This window comes from Somniosus microcephalus, unplaced genomic scaffold (genome assembly GCF_052327205.1).
Source record: "Somniosus microcephalus isolate GS21.2 unplaced genomic scaffold, FLI_Smic_1.0 unresolved_chr5, whole genome shotgun sequence".
Lineage (NCBI taxonomy): Eukaryota > Metazoa > Chordata > Chondrichthyes > Squaliformes > Somniosidae > Somniosus > Somniosus microcephalus.
This window is the reverse complement of record NW_028225183.1, coordinates 39,679,954-39,702,619: the sequence shown is the minus strand read 5'-3', so window position 1 is coordinate 39,702,619 and position 22,666 is coordinate 39,679,954. Positions and strand designations below refer to the sequence as shown.

The 22,666-nt window shown below is 47.4% G+C and overlaps 1 protein-coding gene across 1 annotated transcript; it reads left to right on the top strand.

Annotated features, from left to right (window-relative positions):
- The first annotated feature begins 18,477 nt into the window (after positions 1-18,477).
- On the top strand, positions 18,478-19,365 carry LOC147087949 (histone H1-like). The gene has a single exon (XM_085977856.1). It carries the CDS (start codon positions 18,510-18,512, stop codon positions 19,194-19,196), a length of 687 nt encoding a protein of 228 aa, XP_085833982.1. The 5' UTR covers positions 18,478-18,509; the 3' UTR covers positions 19,197-19,365.
- Positions 19,366-22,666: the final 3,301 nt, after the last annotated feature.

Here is a 22,666-nt window from a genome sequence, read left to right as displayed (position 1 = left end):
TCTGGTAGTGTGAGTGTGGGATTCATTTTGTATCTCTCAGTCTCTGGTAGTGTGAGTGTGGGATTCATTCTGTATCTCTCTGTCTCTGGTCGTGAGTGTGAGTGTCGGAATCATTCTGTATCTGTGAGTCTCTGGTAGTGTGTGTGAGTGTGGAATTCCTTCTGTATTTGCCAGTCTGCAGTAGTGCGAGTGTGGCATTCTGTCTGTATCTCTCAGTCTCTGGTAGTGTGTGTGTGTGTGTGGAATTCATTCTGTATCTGTCAGTCTCCAGTAGTGTGAGTGTGGGAATCATTCTGTATCTCTCAGTCTCTGGTAGTGTGTGTGAGTGTGGGAATCATTCTGTATCTCTCAGTCTCTGGTAGTGTGTGTGAGTGTGGGATTCATTCTGTATCTGTCAGTCTCCAGTAGTGCGAGTGTGGCATTCTGTCTGTATCTGTGAGTCTCTGGTACTGTGTGTGTGTGGAATTCATTCTGTATCTCTCAGTCTCTGGTAGTGCGAGTGTGGGAATCATTCTGTATCTGTGAGTCTCTGGTAGTGTGTGTGAGTATGGAATTCCTTCTGTATCTGTCAGTCTCCAGTAGTGCGAGTGTGGGATTCTGTCTGTGTCTGTGAGTCTCTGGTAGTGTGTGTGAGTGTGGGAATTCATTCTGTATCTGTCAGTCTCCAGTAGTGTGAGTGTGGGATTCAGTCTGTATCTCTCAATCTCTGGTAGTGTGTGTGAGTGTGGGATTCATTCTGTATTTGTCAGTCTCCAGTAGTGCGAGTGTGGCATGCTGTCTGTATCTGTGAGTCTGTGGTAGTGTGTGTGAGTGTGGGATTCATTCTGTATCTCTCAGTCTCTGGCAGTGTGTGTGAGTGTGGGATTCATTCTGTATCTGTCAGTCTCTGGTAGTGCGAGTGTGGGATTCATTCTGTATCTCTCAGTCTCTGGTACTGTGCGTGAGTGTGGGATTCATTCAGTATCTCTCAGTCTCTGGTACTGTGTGTGAGTGTGGGATTCATTCTGTATCTGTCAGTCCATGGTACTGTGTGTGAGTGTGTGATTCATTCTGTATCTTTCACTCTCTGGTAGTGTGTGTGAGTGTGGAATTCATTCTGTATCTCTCAGTCTCTGGTAGTGTGTGCGAGTGTGGGATTCATTCTGTATCTCTCAGTCTCTGGTAGTGTGAGTGTGGGATTCATTCTGTATCTCTCAGTCTCTGGTTGTGTGTGCGAGTGTGGGATTCATTCTGTATCTCTCTGTCTCTGGTAGTGCTGTGACTGGGGTTCATTCTGTATCTGTCAATCTCCAATAGTGTGTGTGAGTTTGGGATTCATTCTGTGTCTGTCAGTCTCTGGTAGTGCGAGTGTGGGATTCATTCAGTATCTCTCAGTCTCTGGTACTGTGTGTGAGTGTGGGATTCATTCTGTATCTGTCAGTCTGTGGTACTGTGTGTGAGTGTGTGATTCATTCTGTATCTTTCACTCTCTGGTAGTGTGTGTGAGTGTGGAATTAATTCTGTATCTCTCAGTCTCTGGTAGTGCGAGTGTGGGATTCATTCTGTATCTGTCAGTCTCTGGTAGTGCGAGTGTGGGATTCATTTTGTATTTGTGAGTCTCTGGTAGTGTGTGCGAGTGTGGAATTCCTTCTGTATCTCTCTGTCTCTGGTAGTGCGAGTGTGGGAATCATTCTGTATCTGTGAGTCTCTGGTAGTGTGTGCGAGTGTGGAATTCCTTCTGTATCTGTCAGTCTCCAGTAGTGTGAGTGTGGGAATCATTCTGTATCTCTCAGTCTCTGGTAGTGTGTGAGAGTGTGGAATTCATTCTGTATCTGTCAGTCTCCAGTAGTGCGAGTGTGGCATTCTGTCTGTGTCAGTGAGTCTCTGGTAGTGTGTGCGAGTGTGGAATTCCTTCTGTATTTGTCAGTCTCCAGTAGTGCGAGTGTGGCATTCTGTCTGTATCTGGTAGTGTGTGTGAGTGTGGGAATTCATTCTGTATCTGTCAGTCTCCAGTAGTGAGAGTGTGGGATTCATTCTGTATCTCTCTGTCTCTGGTAGTGTGTGTGAGTGTGGGATTCATTCTGTATCTCTCAGTCTCTGGTAGTGTGTGTGAGTGTGGGATTCATTCTGTAACTCTCTGTCTCTGGTAGTGTGTGTGAGTGTGGGGTTCATTCTGTATCTGTCAGTCTCTGGTAGTGCGAGTGTGGGATTCATTCTGTATCTCTCAGTCTCTGGTACTGTGCGTGAGTGTGGGATTCATTCTGTATCTCTCAGTCTCTGGTAGTGTGAGTGTGGGATTCATTCTGTATCTCTCTGTCTCTGGTAGTGTGTGTGAGTGTGGGATTCATTCTGTATCTCTCTGTCTCTGGTAGTGTGTGTGAGTGTGGGATTCATTCAGTATCTGTCAGTCTCTGGTATTGTGTGTGAGTGTGTGATTCATTCTGTATCTTTCACTCTCTGGTAGTGTGTGCGAGTGTGGGATTCATTCTGTATCTCTCAGTCTCTGGTAGTGTGTGTGAGTGTGGGATTCATTCTGTATCTCTCAGTCTCTGGTAGTGTGTGTGAGTGTGGGATTCATTCTGTGTCTCTCAGTCTCTGGTAGTGTGAGTGTGGGATTCATTCTGTATCTCTCAATCTGTGGTAGTGTGAGTGTGGGATTCATTCTGTATCTCTCTGTCTCTGGTAGTGTGTGTGAGTGTGGGATTCATTCTGTATCTCTCTGTCTCTGGTTGTGTGTGTGAGTGTGGGATTCATTCTGTATCTGTCAGTCTCCAATAGTGTGTGTGAGTGTGGGATTCATTCTGTATCTGTCAGTCTCTGGTAGTGCGAGTGTGGGATTCATTCAGTATCTCTCAGTCTCTGGTAGTGTGTGTGAGTGTGGGATTCATTCTGTATCTGTCAGTCTCCAGTAGTGCGAGTGTGGCATTCTGTCTGTGTCTGTGAGTCTCTGGTAGTGTGTGCGAGTGTGGAATGCCTTCTGTATTTGTCAGTCTCCAGTAGTGCGAGTGTGGGATTCTGTCTGTGTCTGTGAGTCTCTGGTAGTGTGTGTGAGTGTGGGATTCATTCTGTATTTGTGAGTCTCCAGTAGTGCGAGTGTGGCATGCTGTCTGTATCTGTGAGTCTGTGGTAGTGTGTGTGAGTGTGGGATTCATTCTGTATCTGTCAGTCTCTGGTAGTGCGAGTGTGGGATTCATTCTGTATCTCTCAGTCTCTGGTACTGTGCGTGAGTGTGGGATTCATTCTGTATCTCTCAGTCTCTGGTAGTGTGAGTGTGGGATTCATTCTGTATCTCAGTCTCTGGTAGTGTGTGTGACTGTGGGGTTCATTCTGTATCTGTCAGTCTCCAGTAGTGTGTGTGAGTGTGGGATTCATTCTGTATCTGTCTGTCTCTGGTAGTCTGAGTGTGGGATTCATTCAGTATCTCTGAGTCTCTGGTACTGAGTGTGAGTGTGGGATTCATTCTGTATCTGTCAGTCTCTGGTACTGTGTGTGAGTGTGTGATTCATTCTGTATCTTTCACTCTCTGGCAGTGTGTGTGAGTGTGGGATTCATTCTGTATCTGTCAGTCTCTGGTAGTGTGAGTGTGGGATTCATTCTGTATCTCTCAGTCTCTGGTAGTGTGTGTGAGTGTGGGATTCATTCTGTATCTCTCTGTCTCTGGTAGTGTGTGTGAGTGTGGGATTCATTCTGTATCTGTCAGTCTCCAGTAGTGTGTGTGAGTGTGGGATTCATTGTGTATCTGTCTGTCTCTGGTAGTGCGAGTGTGGGATTCATTCAGTATCTCTCAGTCTGTGGTAGTGTGTGTGAGTGTGTGATGCATTCTGTATCTCTCAGTCTCTGGTAGTGTGTGCAAGTGTGGGATTCAGTCTGTATCTGTCAGTCTCTGGTAGTGTGCGAGTGTGCAATTCCTTCTGTATTTGTCAGTCTCCAGTAGAGTGTGTGAGTGTGGGATTCATTCTGAATCTCTCAGTCTCTGGTAGTGTGTGTGAGTGTGGGATTCATTCTGTATTTGTCAGTCTCCAGTAGTGCGAGTGTGGCATGCTGTCTGTATCTGTGAGTCTCTGGTAGTGTGTGTGAGTGTGGGAATTCACTCTGTATCTCTCAGTCTCCAGTAGTGTGTGTGAGTGTGGGATTCATGTTGTATCTCTCAGTCTCTGGTAGTGAGAGTGTGGGAATCATTCTGTATCTCTCAGTCACTGGTACTGTGTGGGAGTGTGGGATTCATTCTGTATCTCTCAGTCTCTGGTAGTGTGTGAGAGTGTGGAATTAATTATTTATCTCTCAGTCTGTGGTACTGTGTGTGAGTGTGTGATTCATTCTGTATCTTTCACTCTCTGGTAGTGTGTGTGAGTGCGGGATTCATTCTGTATCTCTCAGTCTATGGTAGTGTGAGTGTGGGATTCATTCTGTATCTCAGTCTCTGGTAGTGTGTCTGAGTGTGGGATTCATTCTGTATCTCTCTGTCTCTGGTAGTGTGTGTGAGTGTGGGATTCATGTTGTATCTCTCAGTCTCTGGTCGTGCGAGTGTGGGATTCATTCTGTATCTCTCAGTCTCTGGTAATTTGTGTGAGTGTGGGATTCATTCTGTATCTCTCTGTCTCTGGTAGTGTGTGTGAGTGTGGGATTCATTCTGTATTTGTCAGTCTCCAGTAGTGCGAGTGTGGCATTCTGTCTGTATATCTCAGTCTCTGGTAGTGTGTGTGAGTGTGGGAATTCATTCTGTATCTGTCAGTCTCCAGGAGTGTGAGTGTGGGAATCATTCTGTATCTCTCAGTCTCTGGTAGTGTGTGTGAGTGTGGGATTCATTCTGTATCTGTCAGTCTCCAGCAGTGCGACTGTGGCATTCTGTCTGTGTCTGTGAGTCTCTGGTAGTGTGTGTGAGTGTGGGAATCATTCTGTATCTGTCAGTCTCCAGTAGTGTGAGTGTGGGATTCATTCTGTATCTCTCAGTCTCTGGTAGTGCAAGTGTGGGATTCATTTTGTATCTCTCAGTCTCTGGTAGTGTGAGTGTGGGATTCATTCAGTATCTCTCAGTCTCTGGTACTGTGTGTGAGTGTGGGATTCATTCTGTATCTGTCAGTCTCTGGTACGGTGTGTGAGTGTGTGATTCATTCTGTATCTTTCACTCTCTGGTTGTGTGTGTGAGTGTGGAATTCATTCTGTATCTCTCAGTCTCTGGTAGTGTGTGCGAGTGTGGGATTCATTCTGTATCTCTCAGTCTCTGGTAGTGTGAGTGTGGGATTCATTCTGTATCTCTCAGTCTCTGGTTGTGTGTGTGAGTGTGGGATTCATTCTGTATCTCTCTGTCTCTGGTAGTGTGTGTGAGTGTGGGATTCATTCTGTATCTGTCAGTCTCCAATAGTGTGTGTGAGTTTGGGATTCATTCTGTATCTGTCAGTCACTGGTAGTGCGAGTGTGGGATTCATTCAGTATCTCTCAGTCTCTGGTACTGTGTGTGAGTATGGGATTCATTCTGTATCTGTCAGTCTGTGGTACTGTGTGTGAGTGTGTGATTCATTCTGTATCATTCACTCTCTGGTAGTGTGTGTGAGTGTGGAATTAATTCTGTATCTCTCAGTCTCTGGTACTGTGTGTGAGTGTGGGAATCATTCTGTGTCTGTCAGTCTCTGGTACTGTGTGTGAGTATGGAATTCATTCTGTATCTCTCAGTCTCTGGTAGTGCGAGTGTGGGATTCATTCTGTATCTGTCAGTCTCCAGTAGTGCGAGTGTGGCATTCTGTCTGTATCTGTGAGTCTCTGGTAGTGTGTGTGTGTGGAATTCATTCTGTATCTCTCTGTCTCTGGTAGTGCGAGTGTGGGAATCATTCTGTATCTGTGAGTCTCCAGTAGTGCGAGTGTGGCATTCTGTCTGTGTCAGTGAGTCTCTGGTAGTGTGTGCGAGTGTGGAATTCCTTCTGTATTTGTCAGTCTCCAGTAGTGCGAGTGTGGCATTCTGTCTGTATCTGGTAGTGTGTGTGAGTGTGGGGTTCATTCTGTATCTGTCAGTCTCTGGTAGTGCGAGTGTGGGATTGATTCTGTATCTCTCAGTCTCTGGTAGTGTGAGTGTGGGATTCATTCTGTATCTCTCTGTCTCTGGTAGTGTGTGTGAGTGTGGGATTCATTGTGTATCTGTCTGTCTCTGGTAGTGCGAGTGTGGAATTCATTCAGTATCTGTCAGTCTCTGGTATTGTGTGTGAGTGTGTGATTCATTCTGTATCTTTCACTCTCTGGTAGTGTGTGAGAGTGTGGAATTCATTCTGTATCTCTCAGTCTCTGGTACTGTGTGTGAGTGTGGGAATCATTCTGTATCTCTCAGTCTCTGGTAGTGTGTGCGAGTGTGGGATTCATTCTGTATCTCTCAGTCTCTGGTAGTGCGAGTGTGGGATTCATTCTGTATCTCTCACTCTCTGGTAGTGTGAGTGTGGGATTCATTCTGTCTCTCTCAATCTCTGGTAGTGTGTGTGAGTGTGGGATTCATTCTGTATCTGTCAGTCTCTGGTAGTGTGTGTGAGTGTGGGATTCATTCTGTATCTGTCAGTCTCTGGTAGTGTGAGTGTGGAATTCATTCTGTATCTCTCAGTCTCTGGTACTGTGTGTGAGTGTGGGAATCATTCTGTATCTCTCAGTCTCTGGTAGTGTGTGTGAGTGTGGGATTCATTCTGTATCTCTCTGTCTCTGGTAGTGTGTGTGAGTGTGGGATTCATTCTGTATCTGTCAGTCTCCAGTAGTGCGAGTGTGGGATTCTGTCTGTATCTGTGAGTCTCTGGTAGTGTGTGCGAGTGTGGAATGCCTTCTGTATTTGTCAGTCTCCAGTAGTGCGAGTGTGGGATTCTGTCTGTATCTGTGAGTCTCTGGTAGTGTGTGTGAGTGTGGGAATTCATTCTCTATCTGTCAGTCTCCAGTAGTGTGAGTGTGGGATTCAGTCTGTATCTCTCAATCTCTGGTAGTGTGTGTGAGTGTGGGATTCATTCTGTATTTGTCAGTCTCCAGTAGTGCGAGTGTGGCATGCTGTCTGTATCTGTGAGTCTGTGGTAGTGTGTGTGAGTGTGGGATTCATTCTGTATCTGTCAGTCTCTGGTAGTGCGAGTGTGGGATTCATTCTGTATCTCTCAGTCTCTGGTACTGTGCGTGAGTGTGGGATTCATTCTGTATCTGTCAGTCTGTGGTACTGTGTGTGAGTGTGTGATTCATTCTGTATCTTTCACTCTCTGGTAGTGTGTGTGAGTGTGGAATTAATTCTGTATCTCTCAGTCTCTGGTACTGTGTGTGAGTGTGGGAATCATTCTGTGTCTGTCAGTCTCTGGTACTGTGTGTGAGTATGGAATTCATTCTGTATCTCTCTGTCTCTGGTAGTGCGAGTGTGGGAATCATTCTGTATCTGTGAGTCTCTGGTAGTGTGTGCGAGTGTGGAATTCCTTCTGTATCTTTCAGTCTCCAGTAGTGTGAGTGTGGGAATCACAGAAATCACAGAAATCACAGAAATGCCACAGTGCAGATAGAGGCCATTTCGGCCCATCGAGCCTGCATCGACACATATCCCACCCAATCCCCGTAACCCCTACACCAACACATATCCCACCCTATCCCTGTAACCCCACGTAGTTAATCCCCCAAACACTAAGGGTCAATTTATCATAGCCAATCAACCTAACCCGCACATTCTGTATCAACCCAATCATTCTGTATCTCTCAGTCTCTGGTAGTGTGTGAGAGTGTGGAATTCATTCTGTATCTGTCAGTCTCCAGTAGTGCGAGTGTGGCATTCTGTCTGTGTCAGTGAGTCTCTGGTAGTGTGTGCGAGTGTGGAATTCCTTCTGTATTTGTCAGTCTCCAGTAGTGTGAGTGTGGGATTCATTCTGTATCTCTCAGTCTCTGGTAGTGTGTGTGAGTGTGGGGTTCATTCTGTATCTGTCAGTCTCTGGTAGTGCGAGTGTGGGATTCATTCTGTATCTCTCAGTCTCTGGTAGTGTGAGTGTGGGATTCATTCTGTATCTCTCTGTCTCTGGTAGTGTGTGTGAGTGTGGGATTCATTCTGTATCTCTCTGTCTCTGGTAGTGTGTGTGAGTGTGGGATTCATTGTGTATCTGTCTGTCTCTGGTAGTGCGAGTGTGGGATTCATTCAGTATCTGTCAGTCTCTGGTATTGTGTGTGAGTGTGTGATTCATTCTGTATCTTTCACTCTCTGGTAGTGTGTGAGAGTGTGGAATTCATTCTGTATCTCTCAGTCTCTGGTACTGTGTGTGAGTGTGGGAATCATTCTGTATCTCTCAGTCTCTGGTAGTGTGTGCGAGTGTGGGATTCATTCTGTATCTCTCAGTCTCTGGTAGTGCGAGTGTGGGATTCATTCTGTATCTCTCAGTCTCTGGTAGTGTGAGTGTGGGATTCATTCTGTCTCTCTCAATCTCTGGTAGTGTGTGGGATTCATTCTGTATCTGTCAGTCTCTGGTAGTGTGTGTGAGTGTGGGATTCATTCTGTATCTGTCAGTCTCTGGTAGTGTGAGTGTGGAATTCATTCTGTATCTCTCAGTCTCTGGTACTGTGTGTGAGTGTGGGAATCATTCTGTATCTCTCAGTCTCTGGTAGTGTGTGTGAGTGTGGGATTCATTCTGTATCTCTCTGTCTCTGGTAGTGTGTGTGAGTGTGGGATTCATTCTGTATCTGTCAGTCTCCAGTAGTGCGAGTGTGGCATTCTGTCTGTGTCTGTGAGTCTCTGGTAGTGTGTGCGAGTGTGGAATGCCTTCTGTATTTGTCAGTCTCCAGTAGTGCGAGTGTGGGATTCTGTCTGTGTCTGTGAGTCTCTGGTAGTGTGTGTGAGTGTGGGAAATCATTCTGTATCTGTCAGTCTCCAGTAGTGTGAGTGTGGGATTCAGTCTGTATCTCTCAATCTCTGGCAGTGTGTGTGAGTGTGGGATTCATTCTGTATTTGTCAGTCTCCAGTAGTGCGAGTGTGGCATGCTGTCTGTATCTGTGAGTCTGTGGTAGTGTGTGTGAGTGTGGGATTCATTCTGTATCTCTCAGTCTCTGGTAGTGTGAGTATGGGAATCATTCTGTATCTCTCAGTCTCTGGTACTGTGCGTGAGTGTGGGATTCATTCTGTATCTGTCAGTCTCTGGTACTGTGTGTGAGTGTGTGATTCATTCTGTATCTTTCACTCTCTGGTAGTGTGTGTGAGTGTGGAATTCATTCTGTATCTCTCTGTCTCTGGTAGTGTGTGTGAGTGTGGGACTCATTCTGTATCTCTCAGTCTCTGGTAGTGTGTGTGAGTGTGGGATTCATTCTGTAACTCTCTGTCTCTGGTAGTGTGTGTGAGTGTGGGATTCATTCTGTATCTCTCAGTCTCTGGTAGTGTGTCTGAGTGTGGGATTCATTCTGTATCTCTCAGTCTCCAGTAGTGTGAGTGTGGGATTCATTCTGTATCTGTCAGTCTCCAATAGTGTGTGGGAGTGTGGAATTCATTCTGTATCTGTCAGTCTCTGGTAGTGTGTGTGAGTGTGGGATTCATTCTGTATCTCTCTGTCTCTGGTCGTGTGTGTGAGTGTGGGATTCATTCTGTATCTCTCAGTCTCTGGTACTCTGCGTGAGTGTGCGATTCATTCTGTGTCTTTCACTCTCTGGTAGTGTGTGTGAGTGTGGAATTCATTCTGTATCTCTCTGAATCTGGTACTGTGTGTGAGTGTGGGATTCATTCTGTATCTCTCAGTCTCTGGTAGTGTGTGTGAGTGTGGGATTCATTCTGTATCTCTCAGTCTCTGGTACTCTGCGTGAGTGTGCGATTCATTCTGTGTCTTTCACTCTCTGGTAGTGTGTGTGAGTGTGGAATTCATTCTGTATCTCTCTGAATCTGGTACTGTGTGTGAGTGTGGGATTCATTCTGTATCTCTCAGTCTCTGGTAGTGTGTGTGAGTGTGGGATTCATTCTGTATCTCTCAGTCTCTGGTAGTGCGAGTTTGGGATTCACTCAGTATCTCTCAGTCTCTGGTAGTGTGTGTGAGTGTGGGATTCATTCTGTATCTGTCAGTCTCCAGTAGTGCGAGTGTGGCATTCTGTCTGTGTCTGTGAGTCTCTGGTAGTGTGAGCGAGTGTGGAATTCCATCTGTATTTGTCAGTCTCCAGTAGTGCGAGTGTGGCATTCTGTCTGTATCTGTGAGTCTCTGGTAGTGTGTGTGAGTGTGGGAATTCATTCTGTATCTGTCAGTCTCCAGTAGTGTGAGTGTGGGATTCATTCTGTATCTCTCTGTCTCTGGTAGTGTGTGTGAGTGTGGGATTCATTCTGTATCTCTCAGTCTCTGGTAGTGTGTGTGAGTGTGGGATTCATTCTGTATCTGTCAGTCTCTGGTAGTGAGTGTGTGGGAATCATTCTGTATCTCTCAGTCTCTGGTAGTGAGTGTGTGGGAATCATTCTGTATCTCTCAGTCTCTGGTACTGTGCGTGATTGTGGGATTCATTCTGTATCTCAGTCTCTGGTCGTGCGAGTGTGAGATTCATTTTGTATCTCTCAGTCTCTGGTAGTGTGAGTGTGGGATTCATTCTGTATCTCTCAGTCTCTGGTAGTGTGTGTGAGTGTGGGATTCATTCTGTATCTGTCAGTCTCTGGTAGTGTGTGTGAGTATGGGATTCATTCTGTATCTGTCAGTCTCCAATAGTGTGTGTGAGAGTGTGGGATTCATTCTGTATCGGTCAGTCTCTGGTAGTGCGAGTGTGGGATTCATTCTGTATCTCTCAGTCTCCAGTAGAGTGAGTGTGGGATTCATTCTGTATCTGTGAGTCTCCAGTAGTGTGTGTGAGTGTGGAATTCATTCTGTATCTCTCAGTCTCTGGTAGTGTGTGTGAGTATGGGATTCATTCTGTATCTGTCAGTCTCTGGTAGTGCGAGTGTGGGATTCATTCTGTATCTCTCAGTCTCTGGTAGTGTGAGTGTGAGATTCATTCTGTATCTGTCAGTCTCTGGTAGTGTGTGTGACTGTGGGATTCATTCTGTATCTGTCAGTCTCTGGTAGTGCGAGTGTGGGATTCATTTTGTATCTCTCAGTCTCTGGTAGTGAGAGTGTGGGATTCATTCTGTATCTCTCAGACTCTGGTAGTGTGTGTGAGTGTGGGATTCATTCTGTATCTGTCTGTCTCCAATAGTGTGTGTGAGTGCGGGATTCATTCTGTATCTGTCAGTCTCTGGTAGTGCGAGTGTGGGATTCATTCAGTATCTCTCAGTCTCTGGTACTGTGTGTGAGTGTGGGATTCATTCTGTATCTGTCAGTCTCCAGCAGTGCGAGTGTGGCATTCTGTCTGTATCTGAGAGTCTCTGGTAGTGTGTGTGAGTGTGGGAATTCATTCTGTATTTGTCAGTCCCCAGTAGTGTGAGTGTGGCATTCTGTCTGTATCTGAGAGTCTCTGGTAGTGTGTGTGAGTGTGGGAATTTGTTCTGTATCTGTCAGTCTCCAGTAGTGTGAGTGTAGGATTCATTCTGTATCTCTCTGTCTCTGGTAGTGTGTGTGAGTGTGGGATTCATTCTGTATCTCTCAGTCTCTGGTAGTGCGAGGGTGAGATTCATTTTGTATCTGTCTGTCTCTGGTAGTGCGAGTGTGGGATTCATTCAGTATCTCTGAGTCTCTGGTACTGTGTGTGAGTGTGGGATTCATTCTGTATCTGTCAGTCTCTGGTACTGTGTGTGAGTGTGGGATTCATTCTGTATCTTTCACTCTCTGGTAGTGTGTGTGAGTGTGGGATTCATTCTGTATCTCTCAGTCTCTGGTACTGTGTGTGAGTGTGGGAATCATTCTGTATCTGTCAGTGTCTGGTACTGTGTGTGAGTGTGTGATTCATTCTGTATCTCTCAGTCTCTGGTAGTGTGTGCGAGTGTGGGATTCATTCTGTATCTCTCAGTCTCTGGTAGAGTGTGTGAGTGTGGGATTCATTCTGTGTCTCTCAGTCTCTGGTAGTGTGTGCGAGTGTGGGATTCGTTCTGTATCTCAGTCTCTGGTAGTGTGAGTGTGGAATTCATTCTGCATCTGTCAGTCTCCAGTAGTGTGAGTGTGGGAATCATTCTGTATCTCTCAGTCTCTGGTAGTGTGTGTGAGTGTGGGATTCATTCTGTATCTGTCAGTCTCCAGTAGTGCAAGTGTGGCATTCTGTCTGTGTCTGTGAGTCTCTGGAAGTGTGAGTGTGGGATTCATTCTGTATCTCTCAGTCTCTGGTAGTGTGTGTGAGTGTGGGATTCATTCTGTATCTCTCAGTCTCTGGTAGTGAGAGTGTGGGATTCATTCTGTATCTCTCAGTCTCTGGTAGTGAGAGTGTGGGATTCATTCTGTATCTCTCAGTCTCTGGTAGTGTGTGTGAGTGTGGGATTAATTCTGTGTCTCTCTGTCTCTGGTAGTGTGTGTGAGTGTGGGATTCATTCTGTATCTGTCAGTCTCCAATAGTGTGTGTGAGTGCGTGATTCATTCTGTATCTGTCAGTCTCTGGTAGTGCGAGTGTGGGATTCATTCTGTATCTGTCAGTCTCCAGTCGTGCGAGTGTGGCATTCTGTCTGTGTCTGTGAGTCTCTGGTAGTGTGTGCGAGTGTGGAATTCCTTCTGTATTTGTCAGTCTCCAGCAGTGCGAGTGTGGCATTCTGTCTGTGTCTGTGAGTCTCTGGCAGTGGGTGTGAGTGTGGGAATTCATTCTGTATCTGTCAGTCTCCAGTCGTGTGAGTGTGGGATTCATTCTGTATCTCTCAGACTCTGGTAGTGTGTGTGAGTGTGGGATTCATTCTGTATCTCTCAGTCTCTGGTAGTGTGTGTGAGTGTGGGATTCATTCTGTATTTGTCAGTCTCCAGTAGTGCGAGTGTGGGATTCATTCTGTATCTCTCAGTCTCTCGTAGTGTGAGTGTGGGAATCATTCTGTATCTCTCAGTCTCTGGTACTGTGCGTGAGTGTGGGATTCATTCAGTATCTCTCAGTCTCTGGTAGTGTGTGTGAGTGTGGGATTCATTCTGTATCTGTCAGTCTCCAGTAGTGCGAGTGTGGCATTCTGTCTGTATCTCTCAGTCTCTGGTAGTTTGTGTGAGTGTGGGGTTCATTCTGTATCTCTCAGTCTCTGGTAGTGTGTGCGAGTGTGGGATTCATTCTGTAACTCTGTCTCTGGCAGTGTGTGTGAGTGTGGGATTCATTCTGTATCTCTCAGTCTCTGGTAGTGTGTGTGAGTGTGGGATTCATTCAGTATCTGTCAGTCTCTGGTAGTGCGAGTGTGGGATTCATTCTGTATCTCTCAGTCTCTGGTCCTGTGCGTGAGTGTGGGATTCATTCTGTATCTCTCAGACTCTGGTAGTGCGAGTGTGAGATTCATTTTGTATCTCTCAGTCTCTGGTAGTGTGAGTGTGGGATTCATTCTGTATCTGTCAGTCTCCAGTAGTGTGTGTGAGTGTGGGATTCATTCTGTATCTGTCAGTCTCTGGTACTGTGTGTGTGTGTGTGTGTGTGTGTGATTCATTCTGTATCTTTCACTCTCTGGTAGTGTGTGTGAGTGTGGGATTCATTCTGTAACTCTCAGTCTCTGGTAGAGTGTGTGAGTGTGGGATTCATTCTGTATCTCTCAGTCTCTGGGAGTGTGTGCGAGTGTGGGATTCATTCTGTATCTCTCAGTCTCTGGTAGTGTGAGTGTGGGATTCATTCTGTATCTCTCAATCTCTGGTACTGTGTGTGAGTGTGGGAATCATTCTGTATCTGTCAGTCTCTGGTACTGTGTGTGAGTGTGTGATTCATTCTGTATCTCTCAGTCTCTGGTAGTGTGTGCAACTGTGGGATTCATTCTGTATCTCTCTGTGTCTGGTAGAGTGTGTGTGAGTGTGGGATTCATTCTGTATCTCTCAGTCTCTGGTAGTGTGTGCGAGTGTGGGATTCATTCTGTATCCCTCAGTCTCTGGAAGTGTGAGTGTGGGATTCATTCTGTATCTCTCAGTCTCTGGTAGTGTGTGCGAGTGTGGGATTCATTCTGTATCTCTCAGTCTCTGGTAGTGTGAGTGTGGGATTCATTCTGTATCTCTCTGTCTCTGGTAGTGTGTGTGAGTGTGGGATTCATTCTGTATCTCTCAGTCTCTGGTAGTGCGAGTGTGGGATTCATTTTGTATCTCTCAGTCTCTGGTAGTGAGTGTGTGGGATTCATTCTGCATCTCTCAGTCTCTGGTAGTGTGTGTGAGTGTGGGATTCATTCTGTATCTCTCTGTCCCCAGTAGTGTGTGTGAGTGTGGGATTCATTCTGTATCTCTCAGTCTCTGCTACTGTGTGTGAGTGTGGGATTCATTCTGTATCTGTCAGTCTCTGGTAGTGTGAGTGTGGGATTCATTCTGTATCTCTCACTCTCTGGTAGTTTGTGTGAGTGTGGGATTCATTCTGTATCTCTCAGTCTCTGGTAGTGTGTGTGAGTGTGGGATTCATTCTTTATCTCTCAGTCTCTGGTAGTGTGAGTATGGGATTCATTCTGTATCTCTCAGTCTCTGGTAGTGTGTGTGAGTGTGGGATTCATTCTGTATCTCTCTGTCTCTGGTAGTGTGTGTGAGTGTGGGATTCATTCTGTATCTGTCAGTCTCCAATAGTGTGTGTGAGTGTGGGATTCATTCTGTATCTGTCAGTCTCTGGTAGTGCGAGTGTTGGATTCATTCAGTATCTCATAGTCTCTGGTACTGTGTGTGAGTGTGGGAATCATTCTGTATCTGTCAGTCTCTGTTACTGCGTGTGAGTGTGGGATTCATTCTGTATCTGTCAGTCTCTGGTAGTGCGAGTGTGGGATTCATTCTGTATCTCTCAGTCTCTGGTAGTGTAAGTTTGGGAATCATTCTGTATCTCTGTGTCTCTGGTACTGTGCGTGAGTGTGGGATTTATTCTATATCTCTCAGTCTCTAGTAGTGCGAGTGTGGGATTCATTCTGTATCTCTCACGTCTGTGGTAGTGTGAGTGTGGAATTCATTCTGCATCTCTCAGTCTCTGGTACTGTGTGTGAGTGTGGGAATCATTCTGTATCTGTCAGTCTCTGGTCCTGTGTGTGAGTGTGTGATTCATTCTGTATCTTTCACTCTCTGGTAGTGTGAGAGTCTGGAATTCATTCTGTATCTCTCAGTCTCTGGGAGTGTGTGTGAGTGTGGGAATCATTCTGTATTTGTCAGTCTCCAGTAGTGTGAGTGTGGGAATCATTCTGTATCTCTCTGTCTCTGGTAGTGTGTGTGAGTGTGGGATTCATTCTGTTTCTTTCAGTCTGACTCTAAGTGAGATTTTTGGACTCGTAGGTAATGTATTGCTCAGTCTGCAGTCTGGGGAATATTTATGCAACTTTTTTCTATACCTTTCATTCAGATACCGTTCGTCTGCTCTATCTGATATTTAATTTGGTGCTAAGGCTGCACTATTGTGAGATTAACTCAGTGAATTTCAATCTGGGTGTGATTTTGGGCTGGGATTGATGCATCTGCCCGTCAGAGGGACTGTGTTGAGGGGAAATGGAACCAACCTCTGTCTCTCCTGCTCTGTTTGACTGTTGGATTGAAAATGTGTCTCTGAAACTTGGGATCAGTGCGGGACTGACTACTGCTGCTGTCTGTGACTGTGGAACTGATAACCTGTCTGTGTCTCTGCACTCTGGGAGTGAAAACATACCTACTGTGTGTGAGAAGGAGCTGGCTGCACTGTTCCTTAAGTCTCAGATGGAGGAAGCTTCACATTTATTCTGGTTCCTTCAAGTACTTGCCTGTCGGGAAAAAATGTATATTTTATCAATCAAGAACAGATGAGGTAGAAAATACAAAAATTATCAATTTATAATCTCTCTGCTAATTCTCATTATGAACATTCTCAAAGGAAAGCCAGCGATACAAACAGTGTCAGTGTCTGACTCCACTGCAGTACTGCAGCAATCAGCTTCTGCACACCAAGTGTGTTGTGCAGTTTTACAGCAACTTAGAGACATCTGCTCACAACCCTTACCCCTTCACTGCTCCATGAATGGGACTACCCGATGGAGCAGGGAATCTCACACCAGCCAGATTGCTGCTTCTAACCGTTCAACCAAAAGCAAACAGCCACAGTTTAAAACGTGTCCTTCAATCTTCTTACCTGGCAAGAAACACGGTGAGCCTGGAACTAAAGCGGATAAAGCTCACTGCTGGTTTGGAGAGAGAAAGCAGCAATGATTGTAAACAGCAGATTCTTCCCATTCTATCTCCCTTACCCTGGACACACGCTGGCCACACACAGCCCGAGAACGGCCTCTCCCTTCCCTCACTCACTCCATGCTCTGAGACCAGTTCTTGTTCCACTCCGGCTCTTACAAACAGACGCCGACTCCCCCTGAACTGTCCCCGGACTCAATGCCGATCTCTGAGTCCATCTGCGGACACGCTCCCAAAGTGATGTGCTGCTGTAAGGAGGCTGCTGTTTGCTGCCTTCCTCCGGGGCCCTGATGTCTACATTCCGGGCCATCTTCTTCCGCTCACTGAGTGAATGGCGAACAGAGGCAGAGCTGGGGGAGGGGACCCGCATGCGCTCTACTGCTCACTGGAAATTGATTGAGGGGGCGGGGCTAAACAGCGCAAGCGCAACTCCCTGCATTAATTGAGCACAATAATCAAAGGGAACTTTCCCCAACTCACTTTTATCAGAATCTGAGCAAATGAACTGGGCCTGGGGGGAAAAGGACAGAGAATGTTTAAAGCTGGAGGCTTGCCCCTTTAAGACGCTCAATTTGGGATCATTCCGTGCAGGCTGTTTGTTCTTCATGATCGCGTCTTCACAAAGCAATCCTGCAGAAACTATTGAGGAACGAAGGATTCGGAGTGTTTGCTGGGACCGTGCAGGAGTTAATATCTGACAGGAACAGCACCAGATTAATTTAATCGGAGAGAATCACTCGGTTACTGAGAGTAACACCGAACGACCCTGAGCTGCGAGATTGTAAGAGAGTACAACAGGGAAGAGAGGGTTAAATATGGGACATTGTTCCTCTCACACTCTGATATTGTCCCGCAGTGTGGGATTAATAATGTGTCTGTCTCTGGTACAATATCATAGAAGCCTAGAATCATAGAATGTTTACAGCACAGAAGAAGTCCATTCGGCCCGTCGAGCCCGTGCCAGCAAGGGCCCTTCAGTTTGTCCCAATCACCCGCCCTTTCCCCGGAGCCCTGCAAATGTATTTCCTTCAGGTGTTTATCCAATTCCCTTTTCAAAGCCAGGATTGAATCTGCCACCATCATCCTTTCAGGCAGTGCATTCCAGATCATAACCGCTCACTGCATCAAAAACTGTGTCTTCAGGGCACCTCTGCTTCATTTATCAATCACCTTCAATCTGTGTCCTCTGCTTCCCCACCCTTCCACCAATGGGAACAGTTTCTCGCTGTCTACTCTGTCCAGGCACTTTTTGATTTTGAACTCCTCCATCAAATCTCCCAACATTCTCTGCTCGAAGGAGAACAACCCCAGCTTCGCCAGACTCTCCCCGGAACTGAGGTCCCTCATCCGTGGAACCATTCCTGTGAATCTTGTAACTCTCAGTGAGAGGTGAGTCTGCATCCTCTGCCTCCCCAGTGGGATCTCTCTGGATTCACGGGACTGGAGAGCCCAGCCTGGAACTGATAGGCTGTATGTTTTTCTCACCGCCCTGCCTCGCTCTGGCCTGTCTCTCGCTCAGCCCAATCTCTCTCTCTCTCACTGTCTCTCTCACTCTCTCGCTATCCGCTCTCTCTTGTACTGTTTGTCAGAACGGGATACAGTTGAGCCTGATATGGAAGCACTGTTGAAAGTGCAAGACTGACATTGTGTCTGTTTCTCTCTCTCTCTCTGGTGCTGCCCCTGAATCTGGGGAACAGAGCGCCGGCCTCAGAGTGTTTAACACTGACTGAGCTGGGAAACTCCAACTAACCCCGAGAATCTGCAGCACAGGCCGAGCGGAGAGGAAAACCTGTCCTGTGAACTGTAAATCTGGGAACAGATTGTGCTGTGAATGAGCAGAGTGAACATTGTGTCAGCGAGAGTGTGTTAAAGGGGCGGGTGGGTTAGACTAATGTCACTGTGTTTGTGTGTCCGCTCTTATCGCCGGAATTCAGAGACCCTCTTGTGTAAAATTCAAAGATTTCCCTGTCATAGGATCGTCCTGCCCCCTGCTCAGCCCTGAAGTGGGAATTAAAGGTGAAGCTTTATTTGATTTCAAATTTCAGTCAAAAAACAGCGAACATGTGCGCGGTCGGGTGAGAGAGCGCGATCAGTGCAGCAAAGAAACGGCTTTAAATCGAAATTGCTGCCTTTAATTCTGATGAAACTTTCTCGACAGCAAACATCCCGGTCTTCGAGAGAAACAGAGTCTAGCCTGGGAATGTGGAGTGCCCGAGTTTAATTGGAATCGGAGAGTTAATGAGGAGAGAGAAACACAGAGAGGCTGGAGGGCCGGGAGCTGACAGCAGGATGTCTCCGCCCCGTCCGCTCACTGCCTTTAAGTTGCTCTGTGCCGCCGCCTCTCGTTTCATTCCTGACACAGCTCTGACTGTCAGAGAGATTTTCTACAGAGTCGCCGACATGACTGAGACTGCAGCCGCCGAAACGGCTCCTCCTGCCGCCGCCGCTCAAACCAAGGCTCCGAGCAAGAAGAAGAAGGCGGCTCCCCGCTCCAAGCCAGCCGGTCCCACGTTGGGCGAGCAGATCCTCGAGGTTGTGGCGAGTGGCAGCGATCGCAAGGGGATGTCGCTGGTCGCGGTAAAGAAGGCTCTGGCTGCCAACGGCATCGATGTGCTGAAGTTAAGTTCCCAGATCAGGTTAAGTATCAAGAGGAAAGTGGAAAACGGCTCCCTGGAGCAGACCAAGGGCACGGGCGCCTCGGGTTCCTTCAGGCTCGCTAAGAAGGAATCCCAGCGGAAAGAGGGAAAGAAGGTGAAGAAACCGGCAACCAAGAAATCTGCAGTAAAGAAACCGGCAGCTAAGAAATCTCCAGCCAAGAAACCAGCAGCCAAGAAATCTCCAGCCAAGAAACCAGCAGCCAAGAAATCCCCAGCCAAGAAACCAGCAGCCAAAAAAACGAGCAACAAGAAGACAGCAACGTCACAAAAGACAGTGAAAGCGGCGGCTGGGAAGAAGGCGGCGGTGAAGAAGCCCAAGAGCCCCAAGAAGGCAACAGGCGGAAAGGTGAAGGCAGCCAAGAAGGTGGAAAAACCCAAGGCCAAGCCCAAATCAGCAAAGTCTCCCAAAGCAGCGAGCAAAAGAAAGTAAAAAGGACAACTTGTAAACATCTCAACCAAAAGGCTCTTTTCAGGGCCACCCACGTCTTTCCAAAAAGAGCTGATCGCGGAATGAGATGATCCCTGTCCCGGGGCTGGGCTCAGACTCCCGATTGAAATCATTTCAAATGAACCCCGGCTTCCTGGTGACTCGCTGACATTCGCAGCTCCCACCCCTCCCCAATGTCTAATAAAACACAGAATGGGATGTCCGGGCCGGGCCTCACTCTAACTGGGGGGGTGTTCGGCTCCAGTCTCAGTTCAGGGTCATTTTCAGTTCACAGGTTCAGGGTGAGAGTCTGTGAGACGGTGACACTGGGGATACCCCGCGTCACAACTCAAACCCCAACACATGAGATTCTCCAAATCAGTTTGTAAACTGCTGAACCCGTCTGTGTGGGGAGAGGGAATAAGGTCAGAGATTGACATGGAAGGAGACGGGTCGACTTGTGATTGAAGGGACTGTATATAGGCGCGAATATTACTGATTGTTAATTGTAACCGGAACTTATGTAAAAGATTCTGGTTTCAGGAAACCCTTGAATGTGAAGTCCGAGTCTGTAAGGGTTTGTGCGGAGCGCTGTGTTTCTGTTCTACTGTCGAGAAACGGTTTGAAATTGGCGGTTACAGAAAGCTGGAGGTGGAGCTGGAAGATCAGAGGCCGCTCTCTGTTCTGTCTGTCACTCTTGAAATTGTCTCCTCCCCTCCCGCTCTCTCTGTTTAATCTCTCACTCTGTCTCCTCCCCCCCCCCCCCCCCCCACTCCCTGCCTTTCTCAGTCAGGTCTAACCCGACCTTACTTCTGATTGGTGGTCTCCTTCACAGTCCCATTTCTTCACCAATCACAGAACTACAATCACACATTAGAAAGTATGCACATCATTGGTTGAAATTGTCGACCAGACGAAATGTTTGAATTTTTTGTTTTAGAAAAAGCCCGCCAATTCCAGTGCCGGGTGGAAGCGAATTAATCTAAAGTCTAGTTTCAATGGAATGATTTTAAAATCTCGGTCCTTTTGTTCTGTTATTCTGCGTTCACCGTCAGTAATTCCTGGCGCTGTTCTACGAACAGGTTTAATTTGTCAGCCTCTTATCTGTAACCGGCGCCAATAAGTCTCCATTCAGCAATCTGAAATGTGCCGAGTATCAGATAGCTGACTGCACAGTTACCCAATGACAGATTATTGGCCAAGGCCTTCTCACAGGCTCCACGGGGACAGAGAGAAGCGACTGAATTCTGATCCTCTCCCCTGAAAGCGGCGGCTAACGTCACAATGGGACGGGCGGAGGGAAATTCTGAATGGGCTGGAGAGGAGAGGGAGAGGAATCGAGTGGAAGAGCGGGAGATTGGCGCGGGGCCCTTTCCCCGCTCCTGTCAGCATCAACAGCCCAGAGTGCGGGCAATGGGAAGGGCCCTAAAGCACCAAGCCCAGGAAGGAACATTTAAAACCTTCAATGATTCTGGCAATGATCGTCTCAATATGTGCAGAATAAAATCGATTTGTCTCAAAACGGTTATTTCCTGCACTAAATTTGGCGGACTTTTTGAAATGGGCGATTAATCACAGTTCAGCCAATCGGGGCCTGAGTTTCCAGCGTTTCATTGATTGGTCAGAGTTGGGTTTGAAGTGGGTGGGCGCCGGTCTCCAGCCAATCAGTGCTCGGGGTGGTCCCTCACTGAGTATAACAAGGCGGACACAGCAAATTCCGCATTAACAGTCCATGTGTTGCAGATTGTGCTGAGATCGGTTCAGAAAATGGCCAGGACCAAGCAGACAGCGCGCAAATCGACCGGAGGGAAAGCTCCTCGCAAACAGTTGGCGACCAAAGCGGCCCGGAAGAGCGCTCCAGCCACGGGCGGAGTGAAGAAACCCCATCGCTACAGACCCGGCACTGTGGCTCTGAGGGAGATCCGCCGCTACCAGAAATCCACCGAGCTGCTGATCCGCAAACTGCCCTTCCAGCGCCTGGTGCGGGAGATCGCTCAGGACTTCAAGACCGACCTGCGCTTCCAGAGCTCGGCCGTCATGGCCCTGCAGGAGGCCAGCGAGGCTTACCTGGTGGGGCTCTTTGAGGACACCAACCTGTGCGCCATCCACGCCAAGCGAGTCACCATCATGCCCAAAGACATCCAGCTGGCCCGCCGCATCCGCGGGGAGCGCGCCTAAACTCACCCTGCCCGGCTCTAGACTTTAGCACCAAATACAACAACGGCTCTTTTAAGAGCCACCAAATCAACAAAGAAAAGACCTCCGATCAGCGCAAGAGAAACTGGACTGTGCACACAGCGTGCAGGTCTTGTACTGTTACCTTAACTGGGCATCTATAAACTTCGGCATTGTATATCTGACGGTGATTTTATGTTCTAGGTTGAAATGTGAGTGAGCTGCCCGGTAGACTAATGAACTCGCCCAGTGTGAGTCGGAAAATATAAGCGGGGGTTCTGATAGTAAATTGATCCAACTCGACATACCAGATAGATCCGAGAGAGAGAACGAGGTGCCTCAAGTCTGAATCTAACCTTTAAAACCAGCGGACAGGTGGGAACTTCAATTACTATTTGGAATATTTAAAAATTAACCAGAGCTGTAATTCTGGTTTGATCCTGTCTGCCAATTAAAAGGGGAAATGTTTGTATGGGTCCGGATGTATATATTTATTCCTATGGGATTATTGTCCCAATAAGGAACGGTAAGCCCAACAACCCCGCTCTCACTTTATACTCGGTTCTAAACATCGGTTCATATTCGGCTCTCCCAACAACGTGTTCACTGAGTGACGGTCTCACGTTACGGTTCCGTGTGTATTGTATTTCGCTGAAGCCAGACCTTCTCCATATTGAATCACTGATCTGAATATTGGCTAACAGCAAGCCCGCTGCAGTGTTTGCGGATCTAGATTTCCACATGTTCGACAGTTTACTGAAAATGGTTAAATAGTAAGCAACCCTTTCACAGATGAAGTCGATGGCTCTGAAAAGAGCCTTTGGGTTATTAGATTGAATCTTGTCCAGTTTACTTGCTTTTGGAGTTGGCAGTGCTGGTTTTCTTGGGCAGCAGCACCGCCTGGATATTAGGCAGCACCCCGCCCTGAGCGATGGTCACCTTTCCCAGCAGCTTGTTGAGCTCCTCGTCGTTGCGGATGGCCAGCTGCAGGTGTCTGGGGATGATGCGGGTCTTCTTGTCGCGGCCACGTTGCCGGCCAGCTCCAGGATTTCAGCGGTCAGATACTCGAGCACAGCAGCCATTTAGACCGGGGCTCCGGCACCCACACGCTCAGCGTAGTTACCCTTTCGGAGGAGCCTGTGAACCCGGCCCACAGGGAACTGCAGTCCGGCCCTGGATGAGCGAGACTTAGCCTTGGCCCGAGCTTTACCGCCGGTTTTTCCTCTTCCATACATTTCCACAATTCACTCGTTCAGAGAAAGAATGAAAGTCTCCGCCCACATCTGCCCCTCTTATAC

What these genes read in the sequence shown, in the direction of transcription:
- LOC147087949 (XM_085977856.1), top strand. Translation starts at nt 18,510, where the DNA reads ATGACTGAGACTGCAGCCGCCGAAACGGCTCCTCCTGCCGCCGCCGCT.